This window comes from Pygocentrus nattereri, chromosome 18 (assembly GCF_015220715.1).
Source record: "Pygocentrus nattereri isolate fPygNat1 chromosome 18, fPygNat1.pri, whole genome shotgun sequence".
Taxonomy (NCBI): Eukaryota; Metazoa; Chordata; class Actinopteri; order Characiformes; family Serrasalmidae; genus Pygocentrus; species Pygocentrus nattereri.
In genome coordinates, this window is record NC_051228.1 from 29,738,367 (window position 1) to 29,758,042 (window position 19,676).

The following is a 19,676-nucleotide window of genomic DNA, read 5'->3' on the forward strand; positions in this document are numbered from 1 at the left end:
TGACTCTGTGGCTTCCTTTATAGCTTGACTCATCTTAAACGCTGTGCGAAAACACGTGGTGTAGGCCGAGCAGTTCGCTTTCATAATGGGTGTTCGAACGTGTCTGTAGGCTGCGATCTTCCTCTCAAGCCACACTACTTTGCCTGCTGTGACAGTTTCTCTCTTCTGCATTCACGTGAAGCAGATTTTACAGACTTGATAGTGATTCATAGATCCCGTCGAGGTACTTAGTGTTCATTAATGATATGGATTTGGCTGAATAGAAAGACTCCTATGAATCAGGATTATATTTACAATGCCAGGAAGACACATTGTCATTTTAATGCTTATTCTGTGGCCATTTGTTGGTAAGTATGTTCTTATGCTTCTAGAAGATAAATAGCAGTATGTAGTAATGCAGATGCTTTTAATTTAACACACGCTATTTTAATATTATTTAAAAACACTACCAGCCGTAATTTCTGTTTTTTCTGACTTTGTTCTGCAGGTAGAGGGGTTGGTGGGCAGACAGTGAGTGGAGTGTTACACGGTCGAGCAGAGCTGCACACCTGCCGTGCACACGAGCAAAATGTGACACGAGTGGAATGGAGTAAATACAGAAATTCAGCATCAAAACGTCTTTTATATACATTTGAAAAGCCAAACATTACTGAGTGCAGAACCAACACATGCACAAATATCTATTTTGATATAAAGCATTTGAGTCTTATTGTGGCTAATCTGACAGCAGAAGATGAAGGAATTTATGAGGAGAAAACATTCGTACACAATAGAGACACGGAGCCCTGTAACATCAACTTATCTGTGCTGTGTGAGTTTGACCTGTCTCATGTACTTCTTGTATTTGTGTTCTTGAGTGACTTTTCTTTACTGCTCTGCTTGTTTGTTGTTAAAGTAAAACAGTTATTTGACTGTGACTCCTCCAGCTGTTTTAAAGATAGCTGTGTCCACTTCTCGCTGCCCTCTGACCCTGAGGTGTGAGGTGAGAGGAGATTTTCTGGACCTGCGTTGGTTGCGGGACGGACTGCCACTGCCAGAGGACCAGAGAATCTCCTTTAATGAGAAAAACCGGACCATGCGTGTGTCCTGCCTGAACGCCTCAGACTGGGGAACATACACCTGTCAGGTTTCAAATGCAGCTGGAACATCAGAGGCACATGTCAATATCACATCAGGTGAGAAATACTAGGATCTGTTAACAGCTGCTAAAGATCTGTTCAGCCCTGTGATGTTAAAACTAGCCTTATGAAACTTCACAAAAATACTTTAAGCAAGTTCAGAGTCTGAGAGTTTTCTCATACATATACGCCATCAGGAGATGACGAGTTCAATCCCTGGTGATGCTACAGCCATCCGTTCCCAGGAGTCCAAGAGAGCACAGTTGACCTCACTCTCTCTGAGTGGGTAGGATCCGTTAGGATCTGTTTGGCTGTCCGATTACGTTGCGTGAGCAGCAGTTTGAAAAGATGTGGAGGCACTTTAAAGGCCTCAGAGGAAGCCAGTGTCAGCCTACGGGCTCCTAGGGTTGGTAGTATGGCGTGATTGGGGGAGTCCAGACTAGTGGGTGGAATTGGAGAAGAGAAAATTGGGGATGGATGGATGGATGGATTGACTAATTTGTATCTGGAAAACCAGCCCAATATAAAAGACTCATATCTTTTATGATATGTTTTCATATCGCTGGTCACAGGATACACTTGGTTGCACAGGAAACACCATGTTGGAGTAACTGTAATATAAGACCTGTGTTTGTCAACTTTGCAGATGTAGGCACTGGAGAAAAAGAAAATTACCTTATACTGATCCTGTACTGTAGTGGAGGAACACTTATTGCCATCTTAACTTTGTGCATAATTTTATTCTACACCTGCAAATGTGGTAAGTTTTTTTTTGTTTAATTTTTGATCAGTGACATTAAAAACGTTTATTTTAACACTTTGCAGTGGTTTTGTGTCAATGCCATCATTAAAGTCCTAGAGAAATACTAAGTGTATGATTGATTTACTGTATTATGTAGCAAGTTATATGAATTGCCATTTAATTGTTCTGAGAAGAGTGTCGAAGCTGCTGTGTCTAGTAATAGAGCTGTTTTTTCCTGTCCATGTTAATGAGCTTTCCTGCCCACGGTAATGTTAACAGCTAAACGCTTTAAAATCTTTTACATTGTTCTTAAAGTGAAGAGTTTACACAATTTTCTCTTTATCCCAAATGTAGTCAGCTGGCCAGGACATGCTTGGCATCTCAAGCTTCATTCTTCAGATTTACACTAGAGCCACGAGGCTAATGTAGCTAAAATGTAAAGGGTATCTGTGTCAGCCAAAATATCACTGGGTGACTGTGACTGTGAGTTAATTAGCCTTACTGCTCTGCTGCAAAAATCAAAAACGTATACTCACTAAATAGAAAATAGATCTTTCAGTGAACTATTGCTTTCAAAGAAATTCAAATATTTTTTTAGAAATGTGACAGTGAGACTGACCAGCTCAAAACTTACACTAAGTGACCTACAGCAAATGATGTAGCATCAAGTGTGAAGTGTTAGTGGACTCTTGTAATCCAAGCACATGATTAATGATATTATTTAGTTAATAATATATAAAAATCACTTGAAGTTTGAGCTGTTTTGAAGGTGCTGTGTTTAGTAGAGATGTTTTTCCTGTCGGTCATGGTGTTAATGATATGACTAAAAGCTTTGTAGATGAAGGTTTGAATTTTATAATTATCACCCTTCTTTAGACGAGAAAACATATACAGTTTTCCTTTATGTGAATTTTGCTCATTTGCACACTTCCTACATGCAAGTTCTTAATATCCTTCTGCCTTAACCCCTTTGTGTTGACAGGCTGCTGTACAACAGGTCCAACTAAAAGACGAAGAGGTATTACTTTTTATACATTCTCACTGTCCAAAAAAAATAAAATTTTTTTGGTCCAAAATGGTAACTTTACAGGAGAAGAAAAATAGTCTTAACTTTTCATGCAAGTTAATGTAAAGACATTTTATTCTAAGTGATTTAGGAGCATTTCTACGCCATACATTGTGAAATAGATGAAAATGTGGACATCCTTTTTTTTGGACAGTTTTTCATTAATAATGAATTCATGTCTTAACCATGTTTTTTTTTTTACAGCACAAATAAAACATACTCATGCTTTACATTATGACTAGTCTATTCACATGATGTGTTTTCAGATCAAAGAAGAACAGGTGATATCGCAATGGAAGGTATGAAGAATTTCTATTTATCCTGTTGTCTAAACCTAAACCTTGTAATGATGTGACGTTGTGTTGCTTTTTACAGAGCGTGTATATGACGAGCCCATATTTCAGCAGGTAATAGAATCAAAATCATACTACCTTGACCTCAGAGCACCAAACAGTTCACATTAAATCTTGCTTTAATTGCTCTACTTAGTTAAGAGTATTTCACTGTCATAAGCACGTATTGTTTTTGATTTATGTGCATTCAGCAGGAAGCCCCTGATCCTCCGAGAGTGGACCTATTGCCATATGTCTACACAGACTTCATAAAGCTGAAAGTTCAGCAGGCTGTGAATAAAGAGCAACCTTCTGAGGACTTTGGCTACTCCACCATACCAGAACTTAAGATGAAAATACAGCCTCTTCAAACTCCCACATGAGTCAGTAGAGCAACAGGTCTGCACTGTGTTCTAATGCTGGACTGATGCACCCATGGTACTTGTATTGTCTTAAGCAGTCTAGGTGTAGGTAGCGGTGTGTTCTGCAGTGACCTCAGCATGACTTATCAGAATCTCAGCAGATTTCCAGAGCTGTGTCTGTAATGTATTCTGTGAATACTGTATTTCAAGTGTAAGGAGGTTTATGTAGCTTCTCTAGTTCACTGTTCCTCCAATTTTGGTTCTGAGGCCCACCTGCTCTGCACAGCTTAAATACCACAGTTCAACTCATGCAGGGCTTGTGGTTTATAAATCTAGAGCTGTCCTTGCACTCAAGCAGGCACATGGACTCCAGCTCAGTTCAGTGCAGTGAGTTAACTACTCTGGTACAGGTGGCACCAAGCCAATACTCTGTGTTAGGCCAAAACCATCAGAAAATGCTGGATTTGAAAATGAACAAATCTGATGCAATTCTATTACAAAGCACATATCTGATTATTATGCTAGAATTACGCAATTCCTTTTTAAAATATCAGTTTTATACACATTTGCCCTGAGAGTTCTGTTTATTTTGTTGTTTTTGGTAAGAAATTGAACTTAATACAAAAAGCTGTGGGTTTTGTGTGTCACATTATTTTGTATAGATATCTCTGGGCTAAAATGCTTGGGTAGTTAAAGTATGCACTATACGTCCAAAAGTTTGTAGACACCTGCTTAACAACAAATCTTCTGCAATCAAGGGTATGAATAGGGTGTTTGCCCCCTCTTTGCTGCATTAACAGGTTTTGCTCTTCTGAGAAGGCTTTACATTATAGACTGCTTTGAGCATTTGATTGCATTCAACCTCAAGAGCATCAATGAGTTCAGGTACTGATGTTGAACGATTCAGTCTGGATCCAACTCATAACACAGGTGTTGGATGGTGCTTAATCACTTCAGAGAACTCAGTTTCACTACTCCACAGCCCAATGCAGGGGAGTTTTATTACCCCTCTAGCTTATGTTTGGCATTGGGCTTGGTGATCTTTATGTGCAACTACTTCAGAGAGCACCATTTTGTTAGCGTTGCTTTTCAGTGTACATTATACAAGCTGAATGTGTGCTATTGGACTACTGTGCCAGCACTTAAAGGAGCTGAATTCGCTAATTTAGATGGGGTGCCTGGATCCATTTGGACATATTGTGTATTTGAAGAAGAAAATTTTATGTGAAATTAAAAATAGATCATTTTAAAGGTTAGTAGTAGTACTTTTTGACATTACACCAAAACATTTGTATTCTGGTCGATAATTATTTGCTAATGAATGAATAGTTTTGGAAGTTAAATTGATTGAATTGTTCAACCTTCTGATATCCTTTTTTTCTGTGAAAACTGCCATCTTGCCATCAACCACGTTTTTTTTTACCTCTCTTTTGACTAACATCTGATATTTTCCTAAGCACATATCCCTGTTAACAGGTGGGTAGTGACATTTGACAAAGTCTCTCTACAAATTACCGCATATTTTGTAAAATGACAATCTTTTAAAGCAACAAAGACACATCCTGCATGTAACTTTGTCTGATTCTCAGTGACATATTAAAATATATAATACTATAAGAAATCTGTTGTGCTCTATAATACTTCTGTAATATTTTTGCCTCTTATTTCCATAAATTCTCAAAAAAAAATGACACGGCTTTAAAGTGAACTGTAGTAAATGTCTTTTAGGGATCTTGTAGAACTTGCTGTAGTATTACTATAGATCTTTTTTTTCATAAGGAAATACTCTAATAACTTAGGTGTCAGCTTGGTTACACATAGACTGTCTGTCTATGTGTATTGGTTCAGAAGAATGGGCCTTATTCGCCCATCTTCCTAGTTTTTTTCTTTAATTTGTTCTTGATAAAGGTCCTAAGAAAAAGTCTAGGTCCGATTCATGACATTTTCTTAAACTGCAAAATTGTTTTCACCTTTATCCTCTTGAGTGTGTAGATTCTGTTCTTAGCTAAGAGAAAGTCCCTAATAAGGAAACACTGGAGATTATCAGAAACTTGAAACTGTGTAAGAGAACTGTGTAACTGGGTTCTGGGAAGAAATTATTTCTTAAGAATGGTTGGTGGCACAGTGTTTTTTTCCCTAAATATATATTTTCCAAGTATAAAGCCAGCTGCTGAATCTGACACTGAGCTAAAAAGTAATATTTTTAGTTACATTTAGAAATAAAGATTTATTTTCTGAATAGCAACGTGTTTCCTTTATTGTCTGACTTCTGTGCTGTGTGAAAGAACATGATGTATCTGAGGCTTCACTTTCACATACATGTCTCACATCAAACCTTCAGTATGATAAACACAAATGCACAATGTTGGAACATTCTGTATAGTCAGATAACTTGAATATGGAGGTCTACCTACCATCTTTTAAATTACATGCCATTTTTACATTATTATTCTCAATTACATTAGGATTTTCTGTTTTGTTTAAAGCCAGTCGTCTCGTGTGACTGAAGAACTTAACATGATATGTCTAAAACTCACTTTTTAGTTATATGGTTTAGTTCATTTCTTCAGAATTGTGCTCAGATAGCACATGGAATAAAGGAAATGTAAAATTTCAGTTACCAACATTAACAGGTTAAAAGGGAATTCCTGCATAATTCAAACGCTGATGGGTAAACAGTTATTCAGAGTGGTTTGGTGTGAAATGGTCAATTTTAGAGAAGCTTATTGGCTTCAGTTTCTTTACAGTGGTGGTAAGAGCCAGAAATCCCAGTGTCTTCGTCACATTTTTTAATGTTCCCAAATGACCAGTGAACATACAGGAGTATTGTAAGTTTTATATGTAGTGTTTCTGTTCTGCCTCAAACACCCTGCACGTGCCTCTCCACCACGAATGGAGTTTAAAAATACATTCAAGGCCAAAACTTTATCTCAAAATTTCAAAATGATCATAAAACATTGTATCAAGCTTTAGAGAGCATGTTCATCACTTCATGCAACTTCAGTGAGGAAGCTTTTAAAGGCATTAATCACTTTAGACGTCGGGTTCCTATCACCAACACTGTGAACTATTCTGACTCGGTAAGTTTTTCTAGAACTGAGAATTTCACATGAAACAACTCTTTGATTGACTTTGTTTACGTTTTAATAATTTAATTGTACAGACACTTCGAGAAATGTGTGGAATTCCCCTTTGAACACGGCAGTGGGCAGCGACGCTCTATTTCTGTCACTACAACCATACGTTCCTTACCTGTTTTGAAAGATTGAGAGACGAATCGATTCCTTTTAACAATCCATTTCAATGAATCGAACGCGATAATAAGTGATTCATTTCTTCACAACTTAAATCGTGTTAGGATGTATTTGTCTTCGTCTATTCACCAATGGAGTTAAACTGTACAAAACGCAAGCAGAAGATAGTTAGAAAAACTATTATTCTAAATTAATTCAGCATTCAAAATTTTACGCTAGATATATGGAACAAAAAGGTTTGATTCATTTGGAGTGAATCGGTTCGGACGGGTCACTGAAAAGAGCCTGTTCAAATGAACGCTTCATATAGAACGCATATAGAGCTCGTGTAGCACACACTGCACTTTTTAAAGATATTTTAGGAATATTTAAAATGCCAGGAGTGTATTTTCTCATCTTAATTATTCTTCATGGTGCATTTGTTGGTAAGTCTGTGCCTTTATAGGTCTAAAACAGATAAACCACCGGATACAGCAGAATCCATGTTTTATGTTGTTGAGTATGTTAATGGATTTTCCTTCGTCCTTTCTGTCTTTTTCAACACTGAAAAATACAACGCCAGCTGATGTTTCTGACTTTGTTCTGCAGGTAGAGGGGTTGGTGGGCAGACAGTGAGTGGAGTGTTACACGGTCGAGCAGAGCTGCACACCTGCCGTGGACACGAGCAAAATGCGACACGAGTGGAATGGAGTAAATACAGAAATTCAGCATCAAAACGTCTTTTATATACATTTGAAAAGCCAAACATTACTGAGTGCAGAACCAACACATGCACAAATATCTATTTTGATATAAAGCATTTGAGTCTTATTGTGGCTAATCTGACAGCAGAAGATGAAGGAATTTATGAGGAGAAAACATTCGTACACAATAGAGACACGGAGCCCTGTAACATCAACTTATCTGTGCTGTGTGAGTTTGACCTGTCTCATGTACTTCTTGTATTTGTGTTCTTGAGTGACTTTTCTTTACTGCTCTGCTTGTTTGTTGTTAAAGTAAAACAGTTATTTGACTGTGACTCCTCCAGCTGTTTTAAAGATAGCTGTGTCCACTTCTCGCTGCCCTCTGACCCTGAGGTGTGAGGTGAGAGGAGATTTTCTGGACCTGCGTTGGTTGCGGGACGGACTGCCACTGCCAGAGGACCAGAGAATCTCCTTTAATGAGAAAAACCGGACCATGCGTGTGTCCTGCCTGAACGCCTCAGACTGGGGAACATACACCTGTCAGGTTTCAAATGCAGCTGGAACATCAGAGGCACATGTCAATATCACATCAGGTGAGAAATACTAGGATCTGTTAACAGCTGCTAAAGATCTGTTCAGCCCTGTGATGTTAAAACTAGCCTTATGAAACTTCACAAAAATACTTTAAGCAAGTTCAGAGTCTGAGAGTTTTCTCATACATATACGCCATCAGGAGATGACGAGTTCAATCCCTGGTGATGCTACAGCCATCCGTTCCCAGGAGTCCAAGAGAGCACAGTTGACCTCACTCTCTCTGAGTGGGTAGGATCCGTTAGGATCTGTTTGGCTGTCCGATTACGTTGCGTGAGCAGCAGTTTGAAAAGATGTGGAGGCACTTTAAAGGCCTCAGAGGAAGCCAGTGTCAGCCTACGGGCTCCTAGGGTTGGTAGTATGGCGTGATTGGGGGAGTCCAGACTAGTGGGTGGAATTGGAGAAGAGAAAATTGGGGATGGATGGATGGATGGATTGACTAATTTGTATCTGGAAAACCAGCCCAATATAAAAGACTCATATCTTTTATGATATGTTTTCATATCGCTGGTCACAGGATACACTTGGTTGCACAGGAAACACCATGTTGGAGTAACTGTAATATAAGACCTGTGTTTGTCAACTTTGCAGATGTAGGCACTGGTAAAGGCACTGGAGAAAAAGAAAATTACCTTATACTGATCCTGTACTGTAGTGGAGGAACACTTATTGCCATCTTAACTTTGTGCATAATTTTATTCTACACCTGCAAATGTGGTAAGTTTTTTTTTGTTTAATTTTTGATCAGTGACATTAAAAACGTTTATTTTAACACTTTGCAGTGGTTTTGTGTCAATGCCATCATTAAAGTCCTAGAGAAATACTAAGTGTATGATTGATTTACTGTATTATATAGCAAGTTATATGAATTGCCATTTAATTGTTCTGAGAAGAGTGTCGAAGCTGCTGTGTCTAGTAATAGAGCTGTTTTTTCCTGTCCATGTTAATGAGCTTTCCTGCCCACGGTAATGTTAACAGCTAAACGCTTTAAAATCTTTTACATTGTTCTTAAAGTGAAGAGTTTACACAATTTTCTCTTTATCCCAAATGTAGTCAGCTGGCCAGGACATGCTTGGCATCTCAAGCTTCATTCTTCAGATTTACACTAGAGCCACGAGGCTAATGTAGCTAAAATGTAAAGGGTATCTGTGTCAGCCAAAATATCACTGGGTGACTGTGACTGTGAGTTAATTAGCCTTACTGCTCTGCTGCAAAAATCAAAAACGTATACTCACTAAATAGAAAATAGATCTTTCAGTGAACTATTGCTTTCAAAGAAATTCAAATATTTTTTTAGAAATGTGACAGTGAGACTGACCAGCTCAAAACTTACACTAAGTGACCTACAGCAAATGATGTAGCATCAAGTGTGAAGTGTTAGTGGACTCTTGTAATCCAAGCACATGATTAATGATATTATTTAGTTAATAATATATAAAAATCACTTGAAGTTTGAGCTGTTTTGAAGGTGCTGTGTTTAGTAGAGATGTTTTTCCTGTCGGTCATGGTGTTAATGATATGACTAAAAGCTTTGTAGATGAAGGTTTGAATTTTATAATTATCACCCTTCTTTCCTTTATGTGAATTTTGCTCATTTACACACTTCCTACATGCAAGTTCTTAATATCCTTCTGCCTTAACCCCTTTGTGTTGACAGGCTGCTGTAAATGGTAAAATGGTAACAGGAGAAGTAAAATAATGAATTCATGTATTAACCATGTCTCACTTTTTGTTGTATTTTCAGAGTGTGAATGTGATAAGCCTCTACTTTCCAAGGTAACAGAATCATTTTTCTTCATGTTTGAGATTATTTCAGTGTTATTCACATATTTGGCAACATTGTCTAAACAAGACTAAATTTGTGTACATTTTTAGGAGGAAGCTGATACTTTGCAGGTGGACTTTTTGCCACATATCAACACAGACCTCACAAAGCCGAAAGTTTCTCAGCAGATCACTGATAAAAGGCAGCTGGCTGAGGACTTTAGAGTCGTCTTCTACACCATTGCAGACACTGAGAACAAACAGCCCCCTCAAACCACGTAAAGCAGCAGGTTTGAACAATGCAATAATCAGAGAGAGATGCATGCTTGCAACTTTGTACACTGAAAAAAAGTGATGCATTGATTTTACCTTATTCAAATGTATACATAATTTCAACAAGACAAATACATGTTGTATATACAGTTGTGCTCAAAATAATAGCAGTGTCTTTAAAAAAATGAGTAAATGTCAAAATTCGTCTAACAAATTGTACTTTAATGAACACAAATGCATTGGGGACACAGCACATTCTATTCCAAAGCAGGACAATTGGGAAAAGTAATTAAAACTCAAATAATAATAATGATATTTCACAGAAAGTCAGAAACGTAATGTTCAAAAAAATAGCAGCGTTGACATCTTTTCTTGGAAACTCAAAAATGTACTGCACAAACTAAGAAATTCTTGATAAGTCAACTTGGTTGAGTATCCTAAACTAATATTTTGTTGCAAAACCACGGTTTCTGATAACTGCTTCACATCTGTGGTGCATGGAGTCAACCAATTTCTGGCAGCGGTCAACAGGTATTGCAGCCCAGGCCAATTGTACTATATTCCACAATTCCCCTGCGTTTCTTGGTTTTGCCTCATGCACTGCATTTTTTATGTCAGCCCACAAGTTTTCTATGGGATTAAGGTCCGGGGATTGTGCTGGCCACTCCATCAGTTGAATCATGTTCGTTTGGAACCATGCTTTTGCTCGCTTGCTGGTATGTTTTGGGTCATTATCTTGTTGAAAGGTCCACCTCAAAGGCATTTCCTCTTCAGCATATGGCAGCATGAATTCTTCCAATATCCTGATGTACTCAAATTGATCCATGATCCCTGGTATGCGATAAATAGGACCAACACCGTAGTAGGAGAAACATCCCCATATCATGATGCTTCCACCACCATGCTTTAACCGTCTTCACTGAGTACTGTGGCTTGTATTCTGTGCTTGCAGGACGTCTGACGTACTGTCTGTGACCCTTGGACCCAAAAAGAAGAACCTTGCTTTCATCAGTCCACAAAATGTTACGCCATTTCTTCTCAGGCCACTCAATGTGTTCTTTGGCAAATTCTAACCGCTTCTGCACATGTCTTTTATTTAACAGTGGGACTTTGCGGGGGCTTCTTGCTGGTAGGTTGATTTCAACAAGACGTCTTCTGATTGTACCAGTACTCACAGTCAACTGAAGGTCTTCCTTGATCCTCTTGGAGCCGATCATTGGCTGAGCCTTTACCAGTTTGGCTATTCTCCTATCCATTCGAGGAGTTGTTTTTCTTTTTCTTCCACGTTTTTCTGGTTTTTCTTCCCATTTCAAAGCATTGGAGATCATTTTAGCTGAACAGCCAATCACTTTCTGTACTTCTTTATAGGTTTTCCCCTCTTTTATTAGTTTCTTTATTAAAAAACGCTCATCTTTAGAACAGTGTCTTGAACTACCCATTTTCCTTGTTTTTTCAGGACAAATGCACAGCCAGCATGTCAGTTGCCTTGCTCCTTAAATAAGGATCACCCGTTTACACCCTTTTTTCCCAGAATGCCCTCCCTAAGTGACGGCCTCCCTAATTGAACTCACCACTGCTATTTATTTGAACACACCCTTTTCAGTTAATCATTCAATTTCACAGAATCTGCAGTATGCATGGGTGGCCTGTTGGGTTTGTTGGTTTTCTATACCCTTATTATACCCTCCAAAAACTTACTTGTGGTGTAGAGGTTGAAATTTTAACAAAAACATTGATTTATCTTGCTGCTGTTGGGGCACTGCTATTATTTTGAGCACTACTGTACAATCACCAGCCACTTCATTAGATATGTTGTATCTACTTTCCATGTCCATTTGATTAGGTCCTCTTACCATATAGATGCACTTTTTGTACAATTACAGACTGTAGTCCATCGTTTTTCTGCTTACTTTGTTAAACCCCTTTTACCCTGTTCTTCTAAGTTCAGGAACCCCACAGTAGTGGTGAGTGGTGGTCATTTTCAGAAATGCAGACATTTGAACACAATGTAAAGGGCTGGGGTTTTCAAGCTATGCCAAAAAATGGAAAAATGACAAAAATGGACATGGACAACATTGATGTATATATGTAAAACTTGTTAAAACTATCTTGTAAAAACTATATACACACACACACACTCAGTTTTATCTACCTACACAAAGTGTCTGTCAACTACAGTTTGTCCATATGCCTTATGATGTTCTCAGGTCACCTTAAGGCAGTCTTTCAGAACCTCAGCAGATTTGCAGAACTGAGAACTATGCAGTTTATTTGTTTGTAATGTATTCTAGGCACATTGTAAGCTAAATGTGAGGACGTTTTGCTGGTTCACTGTTGTACAGTCCTGGTCCTTGAGCCCACATACACTGCACTGTTTTGTGTTGTCTCTGAACATAAAGCCCCAGTCCAGCTCTTGAAGGGGTTGTTCATAAACTCAAGAGTAGAGTGTGGTAGTGTGGTGTGCTAGAACAGGGAAGCTGAGACACTTCAGAGCCAGGATAGACAAATACTGGTCTGTCTCTAACATGAGAACCTGAGTAATGTCTGCTTAATCTTCATTCTGAAACATTTTATCAGGTTTCAGATTTAGAATTTCCAGTATAAAGTATTCTTTAACATTGCTGCTGAAACAAAGCCTTGCCTATTGAAATATTTTCACAAAAAGAAAGCCAATTTCTGAATGTACTTCAGTGTGGACATCAAGATATTTTCTTCTGAACCAAAGCACCAAATTAGGTGAAAATTAATTGATGCATTTAGTTATATTTGTAGTTAACATTGTAGCAACATTTGTAAAGATTTTAACACCTTCTGTTTTTTTTTTCATACAACAATTTGCTTGCTTTAGCTTTTTACCTTAAAGGATGTGTAGCAAAGGAAGCTTATGTGCTTCTTTTAGCTTTACAGCGAACACAGAATCATACCTTGTTTGAATATCAAGATGTACCTATTTTTATATTTGTATTTAAACCTGCTAAAATTATCCATGTGCTCGTTCTGAAATTAACAGAGTGGAACTGTCGCTTATATCTCCTGTCTCTTCCTTTTACACTTCATTTGATATTTTGACTTTTGCTTTGAGTCATATTTATATGTCACTGCAGTAATTTCAGTAAATGATCACTTTATTGAGCTGTATATTTCCATCTAAAGAAGAACACCTGCTGAGTACATGTAGCTGTAGTCCTAGTTGGCAGTAGGGGCAAACAATTATATCACGGTATAAATAAGATTACTCGTGGTTTTGGTATGACATTGCAGTATATTTATGGTTTCTGGATAGTGAGTGTGAGAGAACTTTATGATAGAGTGTATGAGAGAACTTGGCGGTCACGTTTTCTGATTGGCCTACAGTCATTTAAATTAGCACTTTCTGATTCGCCCATAGTCAAATGTGCCCAACTCCCACGTGTGATAGTTCACTCTTAAAACAGATGGTTTCTTTAAAGGTCCTTTAGTAAAGGCAGAGGTTCTATGCAGAACTAGGAACACAGAAAGAACCATTTGCCTGATTAAAGAGCTCTTTGCTTGGTGAAGTGGTTCAGACTGATAGACAGTGTGCTGGAGATGGTATGACTGAAGTCGTTTTGGTGCTATAGCGGTCTGGGTATTCTCATCTTTTATTCTGTTATTATCAGTGGAAAAATCACGAAATAGCTTTGTTTCAGTTTCACAAACTAAGTATAAAATAAAAACCAGAAGAAGAATAAGGGTCGTATTTTATTTATCCAAGTATTAAAAATCATCACCTGAGCCTGAGGTAGACGAGCAGAGGGCATCGTCAGCTTTCCACCCGTTCTGGGGTAATACTCAAACTTTGGTTCATTTCCACCGCAAAGACGTGTCGAAGGCAGGATTACCTCGCAGTACCGGGTGTTTATTGCAGACAGCTTAAGCATAACACAAAAATAAACCGAGTTGCCGTGTTAAATAAAAGAAAAAGGAGCGGAGGAGCGAGAGAGGAAAGTTTACTGCAGCACCCGGCGACGACTACAACATGCACCACAATATCCATAATGCAATGCGTTCCCAAAGCATTAACCCCTTACATTCCCAACAGCATGGGCTCAGAAACTCAGGAATCACTTAAATCAGGCCTGACTGTCGGGACTCGCTTTCGCGTGCACGCGCCTCTCGCAGGCATACGGACCCTTAAGATTATACTCGCGGTTTCGGTTGTTTCTGTGTGTAAATAACGGTTAATTCTCACTTCATCTTCACAACAAACAGCTCACCAGGACCTAAAGCCGAACACAGAGTCCCGGCGCAGCTGCGCACACCGCGCCTCTAAAGCTCCGGACTAGTCGTGTCCTCTCGCCATGCTAGATCATTTCTCTCTTTATCATTTTAACCGCGATCGCCTGATCACCTCAAACACGTTCATTTCAGGTTAAGGTGATAGAACTTTGTACATTTGGATAAATAAAATACGACCCTTATTTTGTTTCTGGTTTTTATTTTATACTTGGTTTGTGAAACTGAAACAAAGCTATTTCGTGATTTTTCCACTGATAATAACAGAATAAAAGATGAGAATACCCAGACCGCTATAGCACCGAAACGACTTCAGTCATACCATCTCCAGCACACTGTCTATCAGTCTGAACCACTTCACCAAGCAAAGAGCTCTTTAGTCAGGCAAATGGTTCTTTTTGTGTTCCTAGTTCTGTATAGAACCTCTGCCTTTACTAAAGGACTTTTGATGAACCAGCTGTTTTAAGAGTGAACTATCACACATGGGGGTATTGCATGGATGGTGAGTGTGAGAGGTTTGGTAGTGAGTGAGAGAGTTTGATAGTGAGTATGAGAGGTTTGATAGTGAATGTGAGAGGTTTGATAGTGAGTGTTAGAGAGTTGATAGTGTGAGAGGTTTGATATTGAGTGTGAGAGGTTTGATGGTGAGTATGAGGTTTGATAGTGAGTGCGAGAGCGTTTGATAGTGAATGTGAGAGATTTGATAGTGAGTGTGAGCGGTTTGATGGGGAGTGTGAGATGTTTGATAGTGAGTATGAGAGGTTTGATAGTGAATGTGAGAGGTTTGATAGTGAGTGTTAGAGAGTTGATAGTGTGAGAGGTTTGATATTGAGTGTGAGAGGTTTGATGGTGAGTATGAGGTTTGATAGTGAGTGCGAGAGCGTTTGATAGTGAATGTGAGAGATTTGATAGTGAGTGTGAGCGGTTTGATGGGGAGTGTGAGATGTTTGATAGTGAGTATGAGAGGTTTGATAGTGAATGTGAGAGGTTTGATAGTGAGTGTTAGAGAGTTGATAGTGTGAGAGGTTTGATATTGAGTGTGAGAGGTTTGATGGTGAGTATGAGGTTTGATAGTGAGTGCGAGAGCGTTTGATAGTGAATGTGAGAGATTTGATAGTGAGTGTGAGCGGTTTGATGGGGAGTGCGAGATGTTTGATAGTATGAGAGAGTTTGATGGTGAGTGTGAGATGTTTGATAGTGAGTGTGAGATGTTTGATGGTGAGTGTGAGAGGTTTGATGGGGAGTGTGAGAGGTTTGATGGGGAGTGTGAGAGGTTTGATAGTATGAGAGAGTTTGATGGTGAGTGTGAGATGTTTGATAGTGAGTGTGAGAGGTTTGATGGTGAGTGTGAGAGGTTTGATGGTGAGTGTGAGGTTTGATAGTGAGTGTGAGAGGTTTGATAGTGAGTGTGAGAGAGTTGATAGTGTGAGAGGTTTGATGGTGAGTGTGAGATGTTTGATAGTGTGAGAGAGTTTGATGGTGAGTGTGAGAGGTTTGATATTGAGTGTGAGAGGGTTTGTTGGTGAGTGTGAGAAGTTTGATATTGAGTGTTAGAGGTTTGATGGCAAATGTGAGAGGTTTGATATTGAGTGTGAGAGAGTTTGATAGATTTTGAGATAGTTTTAGTCTCTTTAACTGTGATAAAGCAATAACTTCGGCCTTCTGAAATTACTCATCAGGCTTAATGATCATTTTACCTCTCTAAAGCTTCAACACGGAAGGAGTCCTTACTTATCAAAAGGCCAAGATGGTAATTAGTCTAATAGCAAATATGCAATTAGCCCTTAATCTTATTCTGCACAAGAGTGAAAACAAGTTGTCCAGCATGAAGAACTTAACAAGAGATGCATTTCTTAGGCTTTAAACAGTTGTTGGGACAAAGTCTTACAGCCAAGACTGGGGGCTTTGGGCTAGCTTGATTTTTTTAGTTTAAAAACCACCTGAACACATCTTTAAGCATTGTGTCTGAGATTTTTTTGCCCCCTGAGACCCTCTTTGCAGCGGTACTTGACATGGTCACGCCTCCCACACACCAATTGCAGCACAGCCAGTGGCAAGACGGCACAATACCACTAATAGTTATATATAACTTCAGTACCTGTGTGAACTATGTAATGCACGATTGTAGACTTAGCATCATTTGCTGATGTAAGCATTGATAGAAGAGCTAGAGAACTGTCACATAAGAAATGAGGTAAAACGTAAGACTCTCTTTATGTAAAACTGATTTAGAAATAAAACATACCTACTGAGATTGTGAAACAATCGCATAATCTACCAGAGACACTATAACCATGTATTTAAAGGCAGCTACTGCATGTCAGTAGTGTTTGTCAGTAGAGGAGCATATAATAGATTATGCAGTGTAACCCCATTTCCAAAAAAGTTGGAACACTGTGCAGAATGTAAATAAAAATAGTATGCAATGATATCCAAATAATGTAAATCATATTTTAAAAGGAAAATACTACAAAGACAACATATCAGATGTTGAAACTAAGAAATCTTTTTTTTTTTAAATGTGCAAATTTGGAATTTGATGCCAACATGTTCCAAAATGGTTGGGACATGTTTACCCCTGTGTTTCATCATCTCCTCTTTTAACAACACTGTAAGTATTCGGGAACTGTGGAGACACTGCTGTTGTTTTGAAATGAAATGTTTTCCCATTCTTGTTTGATATAGGATTTAAGCTGCTCAGCAACAGTTCGGGGTCTCCTTTGTCATATTTTTAATTTCAAAATGTGCCAAATGTTATCAGTGGTGACAGGTCTAGACTGCAGGCAGGCCAGTTCAGCGCCCGGACTCTTTTAATATGGAGGCATGCTGCTGTAATACATGCAGAATGTGGTTTGGCATTGTCTTACTGAAATAATCAAGGCCTTTCCTGAAAAAGATGTCTGGATGGCAGCATATGTTGCCAAAACATGTTTAAAACATTCAGCATTAATAGTGCCTTCACAAATGTGCACATCACCGGCCGGGCGACCAGGGGCCTTTCTGTGTGGAGTTTTGAGAGAGCTCACTTTTTTTTTCCCCATCATGAGATGTTTCTTGTGTGGCACCTTGGTAATGAGACACCTTTTTATAGGCCATCAGTTGAACCAGCCAATAGTAATTTGCGCTACATGGCAGGATTGCTTTCTAATTACAGATAGATTTCAACTGGTGTCATGACTTTCCATGGCTTTTTGCACCTCTTTCTTCATGTGTTCAATACTTTTCCCTGTGTCATTTCTCATTATTACACAAAATGTATGGACATCTATGGTTTGATTTCTTTGCATGTTTGGATTGGAGTTGTTACCAACATCTGGGGAGAATTTCATGTCAATAGCAGCTTTAGAAAGTTATTTACTTAGAAAATTGGTGATGTGTTCGATTCTTATTTCACTTGCTGTATGTGAAATGAATCTCTAGTTAAAACTACCCAGGAGACAAGAATAGTTTCCACATAGCGATGTTCTATTCTGATACACTTTAACACATTCTAAATCTGGGTGTTAGCAGATAAAATATCCTGATATACAGTACTAATGAAGGCCGAAGCCTGTGAAACTGGTTTTTGGTCAGTGCTTAGTGAGTGACTGAAGGAATTGTCTGTCCTGATAGTCAGTGGTTGTGTTTGATGGAAAGGTTTACTTTTGTGTTGTGTGGAGGCTTGAGCATTTTGCAAAAACAAGTGTGTTCTGAATATCTGGCTTCTGCCTAGACAAAAGGTGTTTAAGCAACTGAGAAAAACTGTAACCAGATCCACTGGGTGAGACAGAAGTCATAGTAACAATCCCATGTCACATGTACAGTACTGTGCTAGAGTCAGAGACCACCCTTCATTAATGTATTTCCAGTCAAAATGGCCTTTAAGTACCTGTAATTAGTCAGGACATTTTTAAATATCACAAAGAAAAAAAAAGGAAAAAAAAACAGGAAGTATTTAAAATCCTCAGTCATTAAATAATATTTTTTGAGCATTTGGTACACCATTACAATGAAATAAACCGCACCACCAAACAAGTGGTATTTCAGACTGTTTGTGACAGTACTCTACAATGTCAAAAAGAAAGATCTTCAAGGGTTTTTTAATAAAAGGAGCGGTTTTATTTAGAACCAATGAGTTCTATATAGAACCATTTCATGTTTAATAGTTCTGTCATGTCTCCCCCTCTGGGGAGGCTGTACTTGGACTCTCACTGGCTCTGCCAACTTGCACACCTGCAAGTTATCCTGGACACACTATCCTCTTATTGTAAACCCTTTTGTTTGGTTTAGAGTTTGCAGTCTCTGTGCTGTTAACCTGAGTTCTGAGCCTGTCTCTTTGTATTGCTTCTTCGTTTTGACCCTCGCTTTGTCTCCTGGTTTTGTGAATATGGATCTGCCTTTGATATTGCCTGCTTGTGTTTTGACCCCTGCCTGTGGTTTTGACACAGATGAGTACTGGGCTGCCCCAAACAAAACCTCTTTGCATTCGCAACCTGCTTCAGCCCCTACATTACAGGTTCTTTGCATGATGCAATGATTCCTAAGACTGATAAAGAATGTGTTGTATATGGTTCTACATAGAACCTTTTTAAAAAATGGTTCTATATAGCACTGAAAAGCGTTCTTCTTCTGATAGAAGCTTGACATCATAACAACAGCAGAACCCTTTTTACATCTTTTATATCTTTCAGTCTTTTGTGTAGCCTAATATGCTAAGCAATGTCTGTCACAACGCATTCCTACTCCAGGGTGACATGCACATTTGCTTTCCAACCATGTCTAATATTTTTAGGCTACTTAGATGTTGTCTGGTGCACCGTGGTGAAATGTACTTTCACTGCAATTAAACTTGTGGATGAACTGAATGGAGAGTGATTGCTGTTTTCTGCCAATTGTAGTTTGAACTTTAACCCTGTCCACTCACAAGTGGACAGCAAATGACTAGAGAGTGAAAAATACGATACAACGAGACCAACTTCAGCTGCAAAACAAAGGAGGCAGACAGATTGTGTGGAAAAGTCTCACCAAAGCTTTAATTTACATTAGAAGAGATGGAGGCTGAGTGGAGTCCTTCACATACGCCTAAAGCAAAGTTGTTGTTTTAATTGAGATTCTTCAAAGCAATCAGGAGTACATACTGTAACATGATGCAAAAGGACACATTTCTTTTTCCTTTTTCATTGTTTTTTCTTTGAAAATAAAAATAAAAAAGAACTAAATTACTCATTTAAGAACAGACGTTCGTGATAACTGTACAG

At 38.6% G+C, this 19,676-nt stretch overlaps 2 protein-coding genes across 3 annotated transcripts; both read left to right on the top strand.

The window, feature by feature from the left end:
* Positions 1–132: 132 nt before the first annotated feature.
* On the top strand, positions 133–5,241 carry LOC108424556. Of its 2 annotated transcripts, none has more exons than XM_017692683.2 (8): positions 133–347; positions 488–811; positions 927–1,175; positions 1,765–1,878; positions 2,843–2,878; positions 3,193–3,225; positions 3,302–3,333; positions 3,471–5,241. In XM_017692683.2, exons 1-8 carry the CDS (start codon positions 296–298, stop codon positions 3,639–3,641), a joined length of 1,011 nt encoding a protein of 336 aa, XP_017548172.2. In that variant the 5' UTR covers positions 133–295; the 3' UTR covers positions 3,642–5,241. The 2 variants fall into 2 exon arrangements, with proteins under 2 accessions (XP_017548172.2, XP_017548173.2); XM_017692684.2 differs by having other exon boundaries at positions 3,474–5,241.
* A 1,959-nt stretch (positions 5,242–7,200) lies between these two features.
* Positions 7,201–13,207, top strand: LOC119265990 (hemicentin-1-like). Its single transcript, XM_037547266.1, has 6 exons — positions 7,201–7,299; positions 7,463–7,786; positions 7,902–8,150; positions 8,740–8,865; positions 9,893–9,924; positions 10,024–13,207. Exons 1-6 carry the CDS (start codon positions 7,248–7,250, stop codon positions 10,192–10,194), a joined length of 954 nt encoding a protein of 317 aa, XP_037403163.1. The 5' UTR covers positions 7,201–7,247; the 3' UTR covers positions 10,195–13,207.
* Positions 13,208–19,676: the final 6,469 nt, after the last annotated feature.